We start from the raw sequence: 19,926 nt of genomic DNA on the forward strand, positions 1-19,926 counted from the left end.
GCAAAGGAGAAGTGTTCACTAACACAAATTTAGACAGATTTGTGAACAATATTTGAGAGAAATAAACCTTGTGTGTACACAGAAAAAGTTTTAGATCTTTGAGTTCAGTTCATGAAAAATGGGAGCAAAAACAAAAGTGGGGCATTTATATTTTTGTTCAGTGCAGATACAACTCACACACAAACATTATTGCTGTCTGTACTTATTGAAAAGTTTGAAGCTTTACTTCATTAAAACTCTTTGTATACTTTATACAAGCAGGCATTCCTCATCAGATTACTACTGAGCCCACTAAGACCACACACACAAATACACAGCTGACAACTCTGTATACATATATAGTCTACTGTAAATGCATACTTAGCCACATTATTCTCCTATTGTTCATCTAGATGCATTTATCAGCTCTGTATCGACCCACAACAAAAAACACTTTTGTTCTCCTCCACTCCTGTCACTCCCTTTTTTCTTTCCCTCTCTCTATTATTCATTCTCTCTACCACTCTCTCCCCTTACTCTCTCTCTCTTTACTCCCTCCCTCCCTTGTCCTTTGGCTTGTGTCCGTCTCTCTTGCTCCTCTGTGCTTTTTCTGTGTTTGAATGGAGAAGCTGGGCTCCCCAGATCCTGCAGACCCCTCACAGGGTGCAGGGCTTGTTGCTGGGGTTTCTGTTGCCAAGACGGCAGGGGTCGAGGGAGACGAGGCTGCAGTCAGCTCCAAACTGTTTCGGTGTGCATGCGTGAGACGCTGGCTACCACTGGCCTACAGAGAAGAACTTTACCATGTTTTGCGGCTCACAGGTCCACTGGTGAGTAGGGGAAAGTTGAAGTGTTGGTGGGGAGTGCTTGTGTGTTGTTCATACAGTGGTATGATCCATTTACTGCATTCCATTGCCTCACAATGTTACTTTTCATTGAAAATTTACATAACAGTGCAATCAGCTACTAGTTGGAGTTGTACAAACTGAAATACAATGGCACATATTAGTGAAATTTTCTGGCTTTAACCTGAAATCACTTTGTTAAGTACTTTGGACGTTGTAACCTAAATAAAACCTATACTTTTTTTTACAATATCTCACCAGACAGGATGTTATTATAGATATATTAGATTTCTCTTTTTGTGTATTGCAGCTGCTGTCTAGGATTCTCAGCTTCCTACTGCCATTTGTTATCACCATTTTCTGTGGTCACATTGGCAATGCAGAACTGGCTGGATATGCACTGGCCTCAGCGGTACCACCTATACTCTATACACATATATACTAATGTCACTTAATTCACCCACAACACAGTCCTATTACCCTTCTTCCATCCTTGATTATTACCTATCCTTTAACTATTACTTCTTACAACATAAATATCACAAAAAAATCTTCTGCAGTTACATATTTTTATAAGTACAGTGGTCTCTTCAGCTGATTGATGGATTGATTGGTTTAGCTGAGTACGTCAACAAGCCCCCAACTGACAACAGGGCCCTGACAATAGAATTTCAACAAAAACACTTCATTTAAAACAACAGAGATTATCTTATGGACACTAAAGACAGGTGATTGTTTTTGATTGAATTTGGCTAATTTTATGAGTGCATAAATAGTTATGTTTTCATTTTTATAATGCAGAATTGGTAAGGTTTCATTCAGTTTTTAATTAGTCCAATTGTTCAGCTAATGTTCGGGAAGGCCTGGATTTACAGTGATTGTCATGGGTAGAGTGTGATAATTTGTTATTCTTAGACGTTGTATATTGCTCCATACCATTTTATTACTGCACATCATGAATCATTAACATTGGAAAACAAATCTGATTTTATCCTACGTGCACTGGTTTTCAAGGCATCTACATTGATAATAACTGAAAATAGATGGATTACTAGTCCTTTTCTTTGACTTGGAAATTTTTAAAATCTCCTCACCAGCTATTTTTACCATTAAAAACCCGATACATATGGGTTAATTCTCCTGTCTGTGTCCCTTACAATAGTGCTGATGAAGATCTGGAGTTAGCCCCCAAGCACCTTCATTGGCAGCTCACTGTGCTAAGTGCTAATGCTAATGATGGATACTGTGTGTTTTAGGATGAATTAACTGCAGAGACTGAATTCCCCTATGGGCACAATAAAGCGAGTTAACATTTACTCTGACTCTTTGCTTTTTAGTAAAATTGACTTAGCAAAAAATAAATAAATAAATAAAATAAATTGCTGGTCCCCCTCAGAATGATAATCCTGGGGTCACTGATGATAAGAATAAAAATGACATGAATCACATGCTATTTGTGTTCACAGTCACCAGATCTCAATCTAAATGAACATTTTGCACCAAAGTGTTAGACAGCGCAATACCATCTACACCATCAATCATCATCAAAACACAAAGTGATTTTTGGAAGAATGTTGCTTATCCCTTCAGCTGAGTTCAGACAGTGTAGAATCAATGCGGAGGAGGACTGAAACTGCTCGGCAACTTAGAAAGACAAATTTATGGTTTTGCTTTAATTTGTCACCTGTCTGTATGTGTTTCAGGATGGACTGTTCTAGTGTTCAATGATAGATTCGGCTGGACATGTAGTCTTCACCACACTCTCTGTGAAGTTCTCACTAAATAGGATAGGAACAGAAGTCTTTTCATATCAAAACATAAAGTTTTCTAAGTTTTGTCATCACACAGCCATAGAAATGTCAAACCTGACCTGGACTATGTTTTGGTAATTTTTGAAATATCCAACATAGCAATTATTCCTAAACTATTATAATCTATTTTCATGCCATTTAAATGCCATGAGCAGATGCTTAAAATCCATGACATCTTTTCTGAGAATACCAATTGAATTGATCCTCTCAGTATCAATTTCAGTAGCTTGTTTTTTTTAACCATCTCTGGCCCTGTTGGTGTTTGTGGTCTTGTGCAGATTTAGCTGCTTTCTATAGCTGTGTCTGAAGTGCCTGAGTTTTTGAGGACAGGGTGTCCATGTCCCCTGTATGGGATAATGATATACTGAGAGTAGGGCACAATGGATGTGGAGTGTAGAAGTCGGTCAAAATGTTCTTTAAATGACTTTCTAAATCATCTTCAGTGCAGTCAAGTTCACAGTGAGTCATCAGAATACCAAATATAGGTACACTTAGGAGGAAAAAGTGTGAGCAAAATGAAGCACTAATTTCTACCATCCACCATCGTCAAAGTACAGCCCATTTTGTGTCAGAAGTGGTACAATGGAATCTTTTCCATCACACTCATTGGTTGAGGTTTTAAGGAAATGGTAGTACACGACAGACTGCTGTCATTGGTTCTTATCAGATTTACCTTCCAATCTTCAGCTGTTTCCTAAAATTTGTTTGTCTTTTCCTCTGTCCTCTTCCTCTTTTACCAGTTTTTCTCATAACACTACTTTGCCAACTTTGCTGTTCCTTATGTTAAATCATTTAACCACAGTAGTCTTTTTATCTTTAATCTTTTATGCTTAAAAATGATCTTCTGCCTGAACATATATTTTTCTGTAACTCTTTCTGCACCTGCTCGACACTGACCAATGTGTAAAGAATGTACTTGGTTTTCTTCATTCCCTTGTGTGTATTTATTGCTGAACATTTACAAAGTAAGAGCAAAATGAGAAGCTGGGAGTCCAGAAATCATTAACATCCTGCAATTATGGATTTTGTAAATGAGCAAAAGGCACAATGATTAAAGAAGGTTTGTCATGCTGTTTTTATTATTTGGTTTCAGACCATTAATTTGACCACGACCTCAACAGGTTATGGCCTTACTGTGGCCTGTGACACGCTTATTTCTCAGGTGAGCAAAACTTGTCTACATATATTGGTATTATGTGTACTGACATTCATAAATCTCAGTCATTTTTGTGCTCTTCAGACATTTGGCAGTAAAAACATGAAACGTGTTGGGGTAATTCTTCAGAGAAGTTCACTGATCCTGCTGCTGTTTTGTCTGCCTTGTTGGGCTCTTCTTATCAACTCCTACAACTTATTAAGTCTGATGCAACAAGAAGATGAGGTCGCAAGGTAAATTAATTGTACATGATGTTGAAAACTGATGCATTAATACATTAGATGTCCAGAAACGTTGTGTGTTCCTTATGCATAGAGTTAGCCTATTGTATGTGTGGGTGGTTACATTAACTTTTGAACTTTGTAGAGTTCCTCAAGATTTTGGAGTCTGGTATGTGAATATAATACATTCGGTTTAGCTAGAGATGTGAATTCAGAAAAGCTGAAATAATAACTATTAGACTCCTCTTGTTTTCTTTATGTTACTTAGAAAACAGTACAAGGAGGCAAAAATCTCATAAATAATAAAAATAATAACAATAAAAATAATAACACAAAATAATAATAATGTGAACAGATACAAGCTTTTCCTTTTTTTTTTTTTTTTTTTTTTTGCTGTATGTAATTATTGCAATACTCTCACTAAACTAAAAAGGATACAAACATCTCTCCTGCACACACACATTTACAAACTTGCTTTGTGTTTGTTTTCCTGCATTCTTGACTTTGGCATTAATGACTGTTTTCTTTGCTTCCAGAATTGCCCAGCTCTATGTGATGGCTTTTCTACCAGCTGTTCCTGTGAGTGCAGTGAACTCAGTCAGTTTAAATTACTGTATTGATAGTACTGATTGAAGGATGTGTGGGAGTCAGTGAGGAATATCTTTCAAAAACTGCAAATTAATTAATGGAAATTGTGGAACTTCATTGCAGGGTTGACACTGACCTTAAGTGTATTTTATACTCTGAAATGACAACTTTGATCAAAAACATAAAGTGGTGTTCAACTCAGTTAGGTGTTTCTCTGTTGGCCTACTAACATTCAGTTGGAGGATCTTACATTTTGGCTGAAATAGTACTCTTTCTTAAAAATATCTGTCTTTCTCTACAACAGGCCATGTTCCTGCATCAGCTTCAGGTCACTTACTTACAAAATCAAGTAAGTTTTATTTTATTCACATTGTAGACAACAACAGCTCTCCAGATTTAATATTTGACAGTAGTTTTGTTGTCCTTTTTCTTTCAGGGGATCATTCTGCCACAGATGTACACAGCAGCAGCAGCAAACATATTTAACTTGGGGGTTAACTATGTGTTAATCATCAGCCTGCAGCTGGGTGTCGTGTACGTATGGACTTTGATGGACTTTGTGTTGCTCTTGCGATCTAATCAGGGTTTAAGTTTGATAGCCAGTAAAATAAAACAAGTGGAGTCTGTGTGACTTTTCATGTTGCAAAGGGCCATAACGCTACTATTATTCAAGTAGACGCAGACTGTTGCTGATGCACAGCCCTATGCATTAGCCTCAGGTTTCAACCTATCTGCATATGTTTGATATTAAAATTGAGTCAGGAATCGACTGGTGTTTATTGTCTTTTATTTAGAAGGACCCAGAGAGAGGTCGCTGGCAGATTTGATCCTGGACCAGCTGGACAAACACTTCATTTAACAAGCATTTAACTCATCCAATCAGATCTCTGCAGCCGGGTCTGTCCCTCCCCTCCTATCACTGGCATGGACTCCTGCTAAGCTTATTTTCAGACCGCCATAGGATAAAAAAATATCCTCAGTTTTATCAACTGCATACAAAGACGACTTCATATATAACTCTAGAACTTTACTGTAAATGTCTAAGGTATAGTGTAAATATCTCAGTGACCTCTTGTGACCCCACAGGGATGGAGTCACTGGTGGACGACCCCTTTTAAAATGCTGTGTATACACAAATGTTGTATTTTGCATGTTTGCAGTGGTTCAGCAATTGCCAATGGTCTCTCTCAGATCATCATCTGCCTGCTGCTGTTTGCTTACATCCGGTGGAGAAAGCTTCATGTGCAGACATGGGGTGGTGAGGCCTTTACACGTCCACAGTGCATGTTATACAGACGACTGACCGATGAGAATGTCAGCTTTAAATATTCTCAGTTAGTCAGTGTTATTCTTTGTGACTCTGCAGGGTGGTCTACTGAATGTCTGCAGGAATGGGGGTCTTATATGAAGCTGGCCATTCCCAGTGTATTTATGATTTGCTTTGAATGGTGGATCTGGGAGATTGGAGGTTTCCTTGCTGGTAAGCATCGGAGTGTGTTTGACAACCACAAACAGATCACAACTAACAGATTACTTAATACTTGCTTACAAGGATGTGAAAACCTTTTTATGGTATATAGTATGTCCATAAAATTGGATTTTTTTTTTTTTTTTTTTTACTTCATGAAATGATTGTGACAATGTGATTTATTCTTGATAGATACTGTGTAACTGTGACTAAGTATGTAATCATGGCACCAGGTCACCAGGAATGTGTCTGAAAACAAAACAGTGTATTAACACATAATGAATGGATAATGTCTGCTACAGCAAACTGGAATTATTGGAAACAGGCAAAGATTGTATGTATATACACACATAAATATAAATAAATAAATATATATATATATATATACACACATATATATATACACACACACACACACACATATATATATATATATATATATATATATATATATATATATATATATATATATATATATATATATATGATAAGACATTTTTTCGGTTTACTCTTTAACATTGACACTGCAAGGAGAGCTGAAAGTTTAGACATTAATCTAAGCTGACAGTGATCAAAAGTGAAATACAGTGTATGTGTGCAAATATCTAAATTTCCATCTTACTCTGTCAGGTTCACTTGGTGAGGTGGATCTTGCTGCACAACATGTCATACTGGAACTAAGCGCCATTACATACATGGTATGGATTTGCTCTCATATATTCATGTACATCCTTTTTTGCTTTCTTTTGACCAGACAAAGTAATGTCAGTCTTATGTCTGTGGCTCATTTCAGAATTGCGGGTACATTTCACATGGAGAAAGAAAACAAAAATTGGGAGTGTTTCTTTTTTCTTTAAACTTTATTTCATAGAACACACTTTAAATTTAACTTTTCTAGTATTTGCTGAACATAAACCTGTGACATTTGAAACTTTTAATATGAAAAACAATGTAGTTGCAGAAAAATTTGTCAACTCTGTTGCAGACAAATCGAGTACAGTACATAAAATTAACAAAGGTCACACAATTTAAAACAGTTTTTCCTTAGAGATATTGTGTTTCTAAATCCATTAAGTAAATTTTTGGTCTGATTAGATAAAAACTTTGTTTCGGAGTAAAAATGTCATCACATTTAATTGACATGTTGCCGCAAGGATGTGCATTTTCTGTAAACATACCTGTAAAGGTGAATTAAATACTTTGAAATTTCATTTAGGAAGAATGGCAGTTAGGACACAGCTTCTAGTAAGTTTGTTAATAGTAAAACATACCTGATAATCATTTTTTAAAGCAAAACCATTAACAAACAGAGTTGACATTGATGTTAACAGAGTGGACAATGAATAACAGAGATGACCATCCATAGTTAAAAACAACAACATTTCTGACAGACTCTGAAACCTTTAAAAACATATAAAAATGTAGAAACGATTTTTGATATCTTTCCTGACACAATTTGTGATATCATATGACGCATTCACTCTTCTTTAGTTCAAGTTAGGACTTAGCCTAACTTATGAGAACACGGCCTAACTGTTAGAACCAGAGACACAAGACTTGGACCCAAATGCACAACCAACAGACAGGAGTAAAGTTAATGAGTGTTTATTAAACACGGACAGGATTAACAGTTTACAAAAAGGTTTCTTTAAGGAGTCTTCGCAGGTCAGACTGTGTGAGTTCGTCACGGCGTCCGAGACCAGCAAGGGGAATTCTCTGCCCGGGTCAGGAGCACACCAGGGGAACCCGACTAGGAGTAAGCAGAGAAGAGTCAGGGGACAGACCAGGTCATACACAGAGGATCCAAAAAACAGGCAACGGTACATGGGGATAAAGCAAAGCACTAACTGTGAGTCCAGGCAAAAAGTCGAAAACCAGTGAGGCAGAATCAGGCAGAGGTACAGGAAGGGATCAGGCAGGCTCAGAAGTCGAGGAACAAACCGGGTCAGAAACGAACAGACAGGCAGACGAACAGGTTCAGAGAATCGCTGGTAAGTAAACACAGCACGAGGAAGGAATACGAACTGGCGACTAACTGAGGGGAACACAGGGTTTAAATACAGAAGAGGGCGGGAAGACAATTGGACACAGGTGGAGACAATCAGGGAGGAGTAAGGTAATCAGGTAAAAGGTGAACACAAAAGGAAAGTAAAGACACCAGACAAGACACATGAGGGAAACTACAAAATAAAACAGGAAGTGACACACAAGACAGACAAAACATACAAGAGTCCAGTACTGATATGACACTAACTAGCCTAAAGTCCCACTTCTTTATCAATGAGTTACATTTTTCAAGAAATAAGTATTTATTATTGAAGGTGCACTATAAAATTACTTTGAAATCATGTCATCAAACAAAGAAGATGGAGGCTTTGATAGAAGGAATAGCAAAACAGGCTTGTCTTTAGAGTTATGGTGGGCATCATATCAGTTATGGTGAGAACAAAAAGAGAACATTGCCTATCTAGAAGACCAAAATTTTTACCAAAATCTGTTGCTAAAAAGTGCACCTTTATTTAAAGCCATGCATAAATTACAGAATGTGCCTTTAAGACACAACACACTGGACAGTTCAGTTACATACTATCACACTGACAACCCTAATAAAAAACACGTCTCAACCTATCTGTAACGTACTGTACAGTTACTTTATAGAACATAATTATAAACTCATGGACCTATGTAGCCATGTAATCAGGTACTAATCTAACCTGGATAGCTGTGGTTCAGGGTCTGGTTCTGGACTTGGTGGTGGTGTCATCTCTGAAATTCTCTGCCTTCCTGCTCTGAACCTCTGCTGAGCCTCTCTACAATACCTGCATTTTTGTCTTTGCTCCCTGTTACTCAAATCTGCCACTCTGCTTGTCTGCCCTGCACTTCTTTTGCTCCGTCTATCTCTGTCTTTTTGCACATTTTCTGCTCTCCTTACCGAGTCGGCATCTCGCTTTCCCTGTATTGCTGTTGCCTTTCTGCTGCTGACAGCTTCATCTTCATTTACCTACAACATATGATTCAATTCCCTTAAACTGGAAAGTTATAGCACTGATGTCCCCTTTATAGTATATGAGTCAGCAACCATAATAAATGTGAATATATGTGTGTATATAAAAAAGTAAAATACCTCAAAATACTCAAATAAGATTAGGAGCATTTGACTCTGTAAGTCACTGTCAAGTGTCTGCTATCATTAAACCATTAACAGAGTTGACATAACAGAGATGACATTTTCTTCCATTTTTGACCTTAACTCCATGTGCCAGATGAAAATGAGATACTAATGGCATGTCTAAAAATAGAATTTTTTAAGATTTTATCATATCATTGGTTTTTAAAGGTTTCATGATTGATTCACCATGATTTAACAATAACAGAGTTGACAAGTAATTAATCTACTATCGGCGTATCCTAAACATTTTGTACAAAATAATGGGAGAAGAAAAATGATATGCCTTCCTGCCTTCAACATGTTTTCTGCAAGAGGAAGTGACATCACAATATGCAGGTCTCATGTTTTTATATGAATGCTTTGGAGATTTTTATGGCGTTTTATAACACAGATAACAGAGTTGACCAGAATGTATAGACAGACAAAAAAACACATATTCATTTAATACTGAAATTTCATATAATACAGAAAATAGATATTCTGTGCAATTGATTTTATTGATGTTATTAGAGTGAGCACAAAAAAAAGAAAATTATATTAAATTATTTCATTGTAATTCAGGTTCGATGTATGAATCCTGAGCCAAAGACAGTCAATTGTGGATGGGGTGGGACTTCTTAAGTTAATATTTTCTGTATACACTTTGTCAAAAATAAACAAAAAGCATTATTATTTGTTAAACTTTGATTCAATTAGTATTATTATTAAAAACTGATTCAATAAAGATTTGTCCGGGGAGAAAAAACAAAGGGTGTAACTGGGAGACGCGAAACGTACCCCCAATTCTGAAATAACCCCTGTTCATTATGCTAAAGCTGTAAGATGGTATCCTGTCTTAGTAAAGAATAGAAACAGGGGGAAAAAGCTATCCTGTGGTCTGTCTGAAATTGTGCATTCTCATTTTGTGAAACCACCCAATCTTTAGTGGGGCTGTAGATTACCCACATGTGCAATACCCCAGTTAATTAAAAGGCCCTGTCAAAACTAGGCTTTCTGAATGTACCTACATGCATTGGCTGTTCACTGGGAGACACAGACAGGTAGAGTGATTTGTTATCTTGTGGAAGATCACCACAACTAAATACCAGCAGTTAACTCAACCAGCAACCTCCCCCAAAACTTGATAATTTCTAATTCATGTTTGTGCACAGATTAAACAAAGCAAAAACATATTTTATGACAAACTAAAAAGTGGATAATTAAACTTTGGATGCAGTAAACTAATCACACTGGCTCCAGTATTGACTGAATCATAAATTTTAAACTGGTATTGATTGTTTTGTGTATCTTACTGAAATATATTATGAATAAAGCAAAAAATATTTCCCATATGCGCACCCTATGTGTTACTTGTAGTTCCCTCTAGGTGTCTACGCAGCGGCCTGTGTGCGTGTTGGTAATGCTCTCGGGGCTGGAAACACTGCCAGAGCTATAGTCACCTGCAAAGTCTCCCTGTTTCTATCAGGTATAAAGAGAAAGATACTTTTGACCTTTTATTGTACCTTTTAAATTGTAGATGGAGACAGAAGTGAGCGTCCATTCATAACATTTCCCATATTTATCTCCTTTGCTGTAGGGGTGCTTGCTGTGTTACAGGGTATTGTAATTGCAAGCTCCAAGTCTGTCATCGGCTACATATTCACTTCTGATGAGTGAGTTTCAGCCCAGCACACACACTCATTTGTGTCTGAAATAAAGTCTACTGTTAATTAACTTGTAATTACCTTCTTCTTCATCTGCCTGCAGTAAAATTGTGGAAATTGTCTCACAGAACCTCACAGTCTACACATTTGTACAACTCTTTGATGCAGTTCTGGTATGTTGTTACAGAACAAACAAATGCTCTTGTCTTGTTTTACGCTGAGCCCTTGTGTTGAAGGGTACACCGAGCTATTTGCTTGTTTTGTTGAATGAATGTTTCTCTTTTGTTTCTTGCAATCTGTGTATTTTCAGTGTGTCTGCTCGGGGATTCTTGTCGGGGCTGGGATGCAGAAAATTGCTGCCTTCTCCAACTTAGTGAGTTACTACTGTATAGGCCTGCCAGTAGGAATCGCTCTGATGTTTGCAGCACAGCTCAGAACATTAGGTAATGCTTTTATCCTTTTATTTGTATATTTTTGCAAACAAGCCTGTGTATTAACTCCCTTAATGGCATTAGTGACATTAATAAAGATGACTTTTCTTAGCTGTGTACTCTTTAAATGAGAGATTAGAAATTACATGGATTGTTACAGATTCTTAATTGACATTAACACACTGTTATAAACAGATGTTTGCTGGAATTTACAGTGCTATATAGGTAGTAATGCTTTCATGTCATGTTGTAGCCTGAAGTCATAGAGTGTAGCTGAGAGTGTACAACTCATCTTGTCTGTCATGTCTAGTCTGGGCTCCTACTTGTAAGTGTCAGCTCTGGATAATTCCCTCTCGCCCAAACTAAATCTTTTTGTACCAATCGATCGCATGACAGTTCAGTCAGCTATTTGGCAACGCTATTCAGCCGATCAGTGAAAATCAATTCTCAGAGAAAAAGGTAAAACATAAAGTTCCTTTCACAACAAAGGCAACAGTGGTGTCATCTTAACTTAGTCCAGGTCCTTAAAATCATTAAAAAAAATCCTTAAAAGTCTCAAATTTAATCATTAAGCCAAAGGCCAGGTCCAATGGGTCTTAGACACCGGCAAAATAATAATTATGCTCATCTTAATGTAAAGTTTAATTTCCAAGTAGCTGATTTCAGAGTTTTGTCAGAAATCAAGCTGTTTTGCTTTAAACATGAGTTGTTTGATAGGTTCACATTATTCATCATCATCATTATTACTATAATCTAATATTATTTACTTGAAAATGCGAATCATTGCACCTTACAACCTTACAATAAGGGTCAATGACCTCAGTTACAAAATAAGCCAATGTAAAGGTGTCTTAAGGTTGTAACACAGCTGATGGCTACTGCAGGTGACTCCAAAAACTCTGACTCCCATACACTTACTTACACTGAACTTCTCTAAAAATACCAAGTCAGTCATTTTTTCCAGTACTCATTCTGGTCTCATATTTTATTTGGAACCTCTAATAAGTGATTCAGTGGTTCATCTTAATTTTCTTTTCTTTGTTAATCAGATACCAGGTTAAAAATAAAGTTTCATTGCCTGTCATCTCATGCTTTGATTGACAGGTCTATATGACAGCTCATAGTTTCAGTTTATTTAGTAAAATATACGTTTCCTGAAAGTCACTTGACAAGTTGTTGTTACAGGATCTACCAACAAGACTGTGAAATTACAAAATTACACAATGCATGATGAAGTTTACTGTTTTACCAAGTCAGTGAGTTAGCGCTTAAGCATTAGCTCACCTCTGAGTCCTTTGACTCCTGCAGGTCCTTCTCTTTCATCCAAATATGGTCTCTTCTGGGCCAAAAACAGCAATATGGTGACAGCCAAAACACAAACCACTGGCTTCAAAAATGGGTGCAATCACCATTCCTCAGTACACAAATTATATACAGTCAACAACTTAGAATTAGCTGTTTATACAGAGGAAGTGGGCTGCATACAAATGTTTTCAAAGCAGCTCCAAACTGACTCCTTCTCCTCCTTATTTATCCATTTTATGACAGGGTGTACTACTGTTACATTTGACCTTTGGATGTTGAATAGAATTAAAATCATCCCAGAACAGATGAAATAAAAACTGGCTCAAATGAGAGACTTTAGTCACTGTAGTCAAATACATTCATTAGGGTCAGAATCGTGGCAGTGCAGAGCAATCTGCAACATCACCACTAGATGTCGTTACATCTGATGCACTGAACCTTTTTAGCAATAGGTAGTGTTGAGGAGTAATAATGATTAGTAATATTCATCATCAAAATATCAGTGATAATAGTAGGATATTATCTAAACATATTCTTTACATATTAGTTTTGATAAAAGGAGAGTGTCCATGTTGTCAGACAAGAATGTCTTTCAGTGTTGATGACCATTAAGTATTGGTTTAAATTTATGTTTCCAGGATTTTTCAGCCTTTATGGACAATATTTGTTAATGTTTTTTTTTTTTTTTTTTAAACACTTAGTGACTGGCTAAAAATTGTAATAAGTTACAGTACTTTGACAAAAATATTACCCTTTACATTTATCTATCACTCTGTAAACAACTCGATTTAAAACGCAAAGTGGCGGCGTGCCAGCACAAGTGAGAAACTGTCTCTATATTTAAGTCCAGGTTCATTAGTTAGTTCACAAACCCACTGGGCCCTTCTGCATCAGCCTCTGCTTAATTTCCTTCCCTGCAGCCCGCCATTTACCCCCCACCAGACTGAAACGCTTTGCTGTCCACTTAAAGTGTGCATGTGTTGATAAATGCATACCTGCACACTCAAGTGCATGCACATTCAACTCTAGCTCTGACCTTGTGAAATCTGTATTTTGTAACATCGGTCATTATTAACTCAAGGGAGCCATGAAAATCTAATCTTTTACTAATCATGATATAAATGAGGATGGTTGTATTAAGTGAAGACTGTGCATCTGTATATATTTGTATGTGTGTCTGCTCTGTTAGGTTTGTGGCTCGGCCTCCTCATATGCGTTATCCTTGAGATGGGTTTCTTCCTTGTTCTAATCTTCAAACTCGACTGGAAGAAAGTTACGCGGAAGGTAGGCTGTTGTTATCTTTATTGAACACACGGACTTCAGACATTTCCAATAGGGATTAAAAGACACAATAGAATTGGGATTATCACATGAAACACTCTGTTAAGTTTTTTTTTTTTTTTTTAAATCAACCTACAGTAGAAAAACTGCTCACAGACATCTTTGATTATATTTTCATCCCAGTTTTTTTAAATTAAATGTCTGTTTATATGAATCAATAAACATTTTTTATTGTTAGTTTTTTTAAATATTTATTTTTCAGATGACAGCTGAATTAGCAAACAGTATTGAAGATGACTAAAATATTTCAAAGTGCTTGACTGAAATAAATTGTGCTTTTTATGTTTGTCACAATATCAATGCAATGTTTCAGGCCCTAAAGCGAGCTGGGATGAAAGTGCTGGTGACACCAAAGCGACCTGTGAGCACAGTCCTGAATGAAGGAATGGTGCCTGATTTTACTGTCAGCAACAATACAGTGAGTGTACAGTCTATACTTTATATATGTGGTGTGAGATAAATCTGTTATTGTGTATGTGGGTCAATATATAATTGAGGGACTTTTGAAATCCATGGGATATATCTTGCATACATCTTTAAAAAAAAATAAAAACGTAAAAAAAACAAAACAAAACAAAACAAAACAAAAAAAAACCCTAATGTTTTTTTTATGTTCATTATGATCATGTCTTTGAAAATTCCATAATTATTTAATTACAGAAACAATCACTTATTAATAAATGATTAATAAATAATCCATAAATGACTAGATAAAATATCAACTAAATAACCGTCCAAATTTAATAACAACTACCTTCTAATTTGCGAAACAATAATAAAATGAGCTTATTCAAAAACTGTTGTGGTTGTGTTCTTTTTATTAAGTTGAGATAATCGTGACAGATACTTCTTTTTTGGCCATATATAATTTTTTATATGGAAAATAATAAATTGTATCTGTGTCCGAGAAATCACTTTCAACTAAGTTACCATTACAAAAACACCTCTGATGGAAGTGTGTTAATTCCAAATCACATGACCTGCTCCACATGATGTCATTTCCTCTTGAAGAAAACACAGGCAAGACTTCAAGATATGTTCTTTCTCCTTATCCTTAGTTATTTAATGTAAAGTAGTGTGTGAGTCAAGGCACTCTTATGTCAACAGTGTTACTACAATATGTTTATAAATTAATTTCAATTTTATTCAATTGTATATATGATATTTAGAAGAATCTTTCTGTAAAAATGCCATGTGGTGCTATGGTTATGTTGGTTTTAGGCCTGAAAATAGCAAAAATGTCAATTATACCTGTCAACTATGTTATCCTGTAAAGGTAACTCAAAAAGTCCCTTAATTAAATATTAACCCATGTGCTGTGTTGATTAATACCAGTATCTTTACAACCTGAAGGCCCAAATGGATGGTGAAGAAGCTCCTACAACAGAAGGATACAGTTCTGTCAACACTCAGGATCAGGAGGTGAAAGTGGTTCATGAAGCCGAGGGCAACAGTACAAACACAGGAGGGGCTGAGAAGGATGCTGAACAGAGCAAAAACACTGCAAAATCCAAACCCCAAGAACCGCTCTCTGTCACTCAGCTGATTCTACGCAGAGGGCTCACTGTCTTGATTTCAGTTCTGATTTTGGCTGTAGGTGTTGGCTTTCACATTGCGTTCCCTGCACCAGAACCGTCGGCTCACATACGAGCCAACTTTACCCTGAACTGGGCCAATGACTCCACTCCTACCCCACTCCTCCCACTGGACCTGACCACTAACCAATAAACGAACCCCTAACAAATGGACCATTTATTGTTAAAGAGGTTTAGCTTTTCTCATAAACCTCAGCTGTTCTGGACTGGTGGGTGTCTTTGGTGGAGAAATATGTGTCAGTAATGTCTGAGGCAGCTCTAGTCTGCCAAACCATTCCGCAGAAAGCCAGAAGCAATATCAAAAGGGTCTCATGAGGAGCAAAGCGAGACTGGCAGAATCAAAGGTGTTGCTCCAAAGATCATGTCTTAGCCTGCTCAGTTAGAGGCGCTCAGCTGGGACGACAAGACGTATTTACAAATTCATCTCACACAAAGATGTTCTTTCACTTCTGATTTTGAGATCTTGTGATTTATGTTGACATGTTGTCTTTTTCACTGACTATGAATCGTTTAATATCTTAACTTTTATATGATTTGACTGTTAAAAGCTGATGTAAAATGTACATGTAAATATGTAATACATTGTATAACTATAGAAAAATGTATTTCTACTGTATCAGTTTGAGCCAAGACACAGACAATTAATTACTAATACTTGATTATTATTTTTTTACTTCAAATCTGTGGCCAGTAACATTAATACTGTGAGAGCACTATGATCAATGAATTGTAAATAAATTTTTTAAGTGTTTAGTCTGAAACAATCCACAAACAACCCAGAGAGTTTTTCCTGATTCTAGAGTGTTGTGACCAAGGTTATAATAATTTTGGAATTTTCTCTATAGTTTAGTTTTATTTTGTTTTGACTTTTTTTTCTCTAATTCAGCTTTAATTAGTTTTTAGAGCACGTTTGCTAGTTTTTATTAGTTTTATTTTTTTTTCTAAATGCATAGTTTTAGTTACGTTTTAGTATTAGTTTTAGTTTTTTCATATCTTTTATCTTCCTCGCCGTCATATTCAAAGAAATTCCATACAAGACTCTGCTGCTTTCTCCCAACTTTAGTCTCCATGTTGCCAGGTAGAGTGGGGACGAGAAGACGACTCTAAACAGCAAGTGACAAGAAGTGACAGACTGTGTGTTGCCACCAGCTAAAATTGCTTGAATGAAATAAATTGATTTCATATCAATCCGACATTGACAAAGATGAAAACAAAGGGAATTTTTCTATAATTTTTAAAAAGTTTTTGTTAGTTTTCTAAGCACACAATACAGTTTCAGTTAGTTAAAATTTTTTTCTTTTAATCAGTGTTTTTATTTATTTGGGTTTAACGAAAATGTTTTTTCAGTTGTAGTTTTCATCATTTCATACATATATATATATATATATATATATATATATATATATATATATATATATATATATATATATATATATATATATATATATCATCACCTATCACCACCATGGTCAAAGTTCAGTTTTTTTGTTTTTTTTATGAATTCTTAAAATCTTTTTTTTTTTTCTTTTTTCCATTCAATTATATTGGGCGAAATTTCAAATATCTGTAGCGGCAAAAAAATTGGTTGAATTCATACCAAATTTGGTTTATAGATTGCCAGTGACCCAGAACACATGTCGTTACATTTTTGGAAACATAGGTCAAAGTTTAAATATTTCATGTTTTTTTTTTTTTTTTAATCTTTTTTTTCCCATTTACTTATAAAAGGCAAAATTTCACATGTCTGTACCAGTAAAACTACTGGTTGAATTCATACCAAATTTAGATTATAGATTGCAAGCGACCCAGAAAAGAGGTGATTACATTTATGAAAAAGTAGGTCAAATTTCTAATTTTTATGAATTTTTAACATTTTTTTCTTCTGCCTTTTACTTTTAATGGGTGACATTTCAAATGTCTATAAAAATGTCATTTTTGTTTCAGTTTACTTCAAACTTGCCACATATATAGAGGCAGTTGATATACTGACATCAGCACACTCATAGACATGATGACATCAGCTGGATTGATGCCTAAATAAGCTACAATACATGCGAGGGGCAGAGTTTGTTGTGCCTGGCACCACTTATTTTATTTCTTTTAACACACACTTCCAACCTTTCTGATTTGAGGTTGTGTGTTTTGTACATATGAGGGTGAAGAGACTTAACATTCATTCAACTTAAAGGACCTTTTGTGCTTTTTGTAGCCACTGTAGGAGAGGGAGAGAGGTTTGTTTGCGTTGTTGAAATCTGCAGCATTACCACCAGATGTCAGTAAAGATAATATATTGACCCTTTAATGCAGGATAATATAAGCCAAGTGAAGTACATTTACAAGAACATGAATTAAGTGTAAAACTGTGGTCAGAGTGAGTGTGAACTGAACAAATAAGATGCCAGGATTAACTGAACCTGATTGTTTGTCTGGTCTGGAGCAGTCTAGTTGCATTAAATATCCATAATGAATAAGTTATGTGCTACTGCTTTAGTGAAACCAAATCATAACTGAATACAGCGTGTAAAGAAAAAAGAAAACCCTGGACAGGCTAGAAATTTGGAGAAAGACACATAAATCTCCCTGTATTTTTGCACTGTCAAGCTGATGTTACATGACACGTGGCAAAGCGCTGTCCCATTCATATTTATAGAATTTATATTTATACCTCTCACACTCAATCACTTATCAAATGACGTCAGTTGTCTGTGAGGGTTTACTGATGATGCTTCAGCGTGAAAATTAGGATTGGGCCAATGTCATACTAAATGGTAATATCACTACAACACCAAATACAGGCTGAACTAGAGCAATCAGTGTGTTTTGTCTCATACAGCACCTTAAAAATCACAGGGTTAATAATGAGTCTGTGTGGGTTAATTATCATTACACTTTTGTTTGCAAAAGAGCTCATAAATGACTATAAAATCATACGCAGCACTTGTTCTGGACTGGAGTTTCTTAAAATGAAGACACAATTGAACATATAGCAAGTCCATCAAGAAATGTATGACAGTGCTAAGTTACTGCATAGCAAGTTATAGTCTAACAATACTGACAAAATATCTTTACCCAGTGACTTGTTAATGATGCCACAGCATGTCACTGATTGCAGTCTCTGGGGGTGAGATTATAGACTCTGTGAGGAGCCTGTGGCAGTGTCTCTGCTGATGAGCGACTCTGGAACACAGACGATGATGTAGCCATGTATGAATCAAGCCTGATTTACATGTTGAATAATGATAAATTAATATGCAGGATTTATGTGACTTGAACAAACATCAGTCTGTTGAAAACCAGCGTTGATGTCACTTGGGTGGGTGCAAGAGCTTCTTAAAGGCCAGATTGGAGACTTAAATCTGCCTCTGGAATGAGACCCCAGCTTTCAAAGTTAACACCGTCTGAAATGACTCAAATAGAATTCGCACTTATTAGGTTGTACATTGAATCCCTCCAGGAGCGCTTCATCGTGGCCTACATCCAAATTTGATTGAGATGGAAAAGTTTTAATAATGAAAAGGGAAACTTGAGTGTACAGTATATAATCTCTAATATAGTGGGTATATATTTCCTAAAGTCATAACGAGGGGGAATGTTTCATTTCTGTGAGCAGGACTTGACTGAGACACTGGACTAGCTACCTAGTTATCTGCTCCTACACAGAGAGCAGGTGGTTGATTTGCTCAGTTTGACATGTATTCATCCAGCCAGCATTTGCATGGAGCTCATACAGACCTTTCATTATCATCAAATTTGGCAAGACAGATCAAAAGAAAGAGAAATAAATCAAAGAAAAAGACAGTTTTTCTGTCTTTGATGATGAAAGCACACATCCACAGATGTGCCGTAGTCTATTTATAACATTTAATCATGCAATTCCTAAATGTAGCATCCATTGATCTATATGTTGTGTAATGAGGACATATATTTCGTCACTGAGGGAATTATATCTTTTTTTGTCTTGATTGGAGCCCTTCTTACACCACATGTTTTTATACACATAAAACGAACCTAGACAGTATTCAGTTCAGGATTTCATTGATTGCCTCATTTACTTCCTGTTTTCTTTTTTTTTTTTTTTTTTTTTTTGCATTCCAAACACAGCTAACTACTGCATATGTATCTGGGTATGTATATGAGTATTAGCTGGAGTGGAGCAAGCAACACATATTATTACTTCACATGTCATTACTTTAAGTGCAATTGCTTACAGTTGCTTAATCATGCAGTCATGATGGGAAATAACATAAAGTAATCAGTAGAATTCAACAACTCTTTCAAGGTTTAAAAAATGTGCCTTAATGCCACTTATCGGGTTCACTTACAGAATAGTTTTTCATTTGTGTAATGTTCAGTAATTACCTGTCATTTTACTGCAGC

At 36.1% G+C, this 19,926-nt stretch overlaps 1 protein-coding gene across 2 annotated transcripts; it reads left to right on the forward strand.

Moving 5' to 3' along the window:
- Window positions 1-582: 582 nt before the first annotated feature.
- On the forward strand, window positions 583-16,302 carry slc47a1 (solute carrier family 47 member 1). Of its 2 annotated transcripts, XM_030153282.1 has the most exons (17): window positions 583-806; window positions 1,132-1,233; window positions 3,726-3,794; window positions 3,873-4,021; window positions 4,546-4,588; window positions 4,902-4,946; window positions 5,034-5,131; window positions 5,758-5,855; window positions 5,964-6,077; window positions 6,696-6,763; window positions 10,591-10,699; window positions 10,811-10,886; window positions 10,981-11,050; window positions 11,188-11,320; window positions 13,803-13,897; window positions 14,268-14,372; window positions 15,308-16,302. In XM_030153282.1, the coding sequence occupies exons 1-17, from the start codon at window positions 600-602 to the stop codon at window positions 15,680-15,682; spliced, it is 1,956 nt and encodes a 651-aa protein (XP_030009142.1). In that variant the 5' UTR covers window positions 583-599; the 3' UTR covers window positions 15,683-16,302. The 2 variants fall into 2 exon arrangements, with proteins under 2 accessions (XP_030009142.1, XP_030009143.1); XM_030153283.1 differs by lacking the exon at window positions 1,132-1,233.
- The last annotated feature ends 3,624 nt before the right edge of the window (window positions 16,303-19,926 follow it).

Source organism: Sphaeramia orbicularis, chromosome 14 (genome assembly GCF_902148855.1).
Source record: "Sphaeramia orbicularis chromosome 14, fSphaOr1.1, whole genome shotgun sequence".
Taxonomy (NCBI): Eukaryota; Metazoa; Chordata; class Actinopteri; order Kurtiformes; family Apogonidae; genus Sphaeramia; species Sphaeramia orbicularis.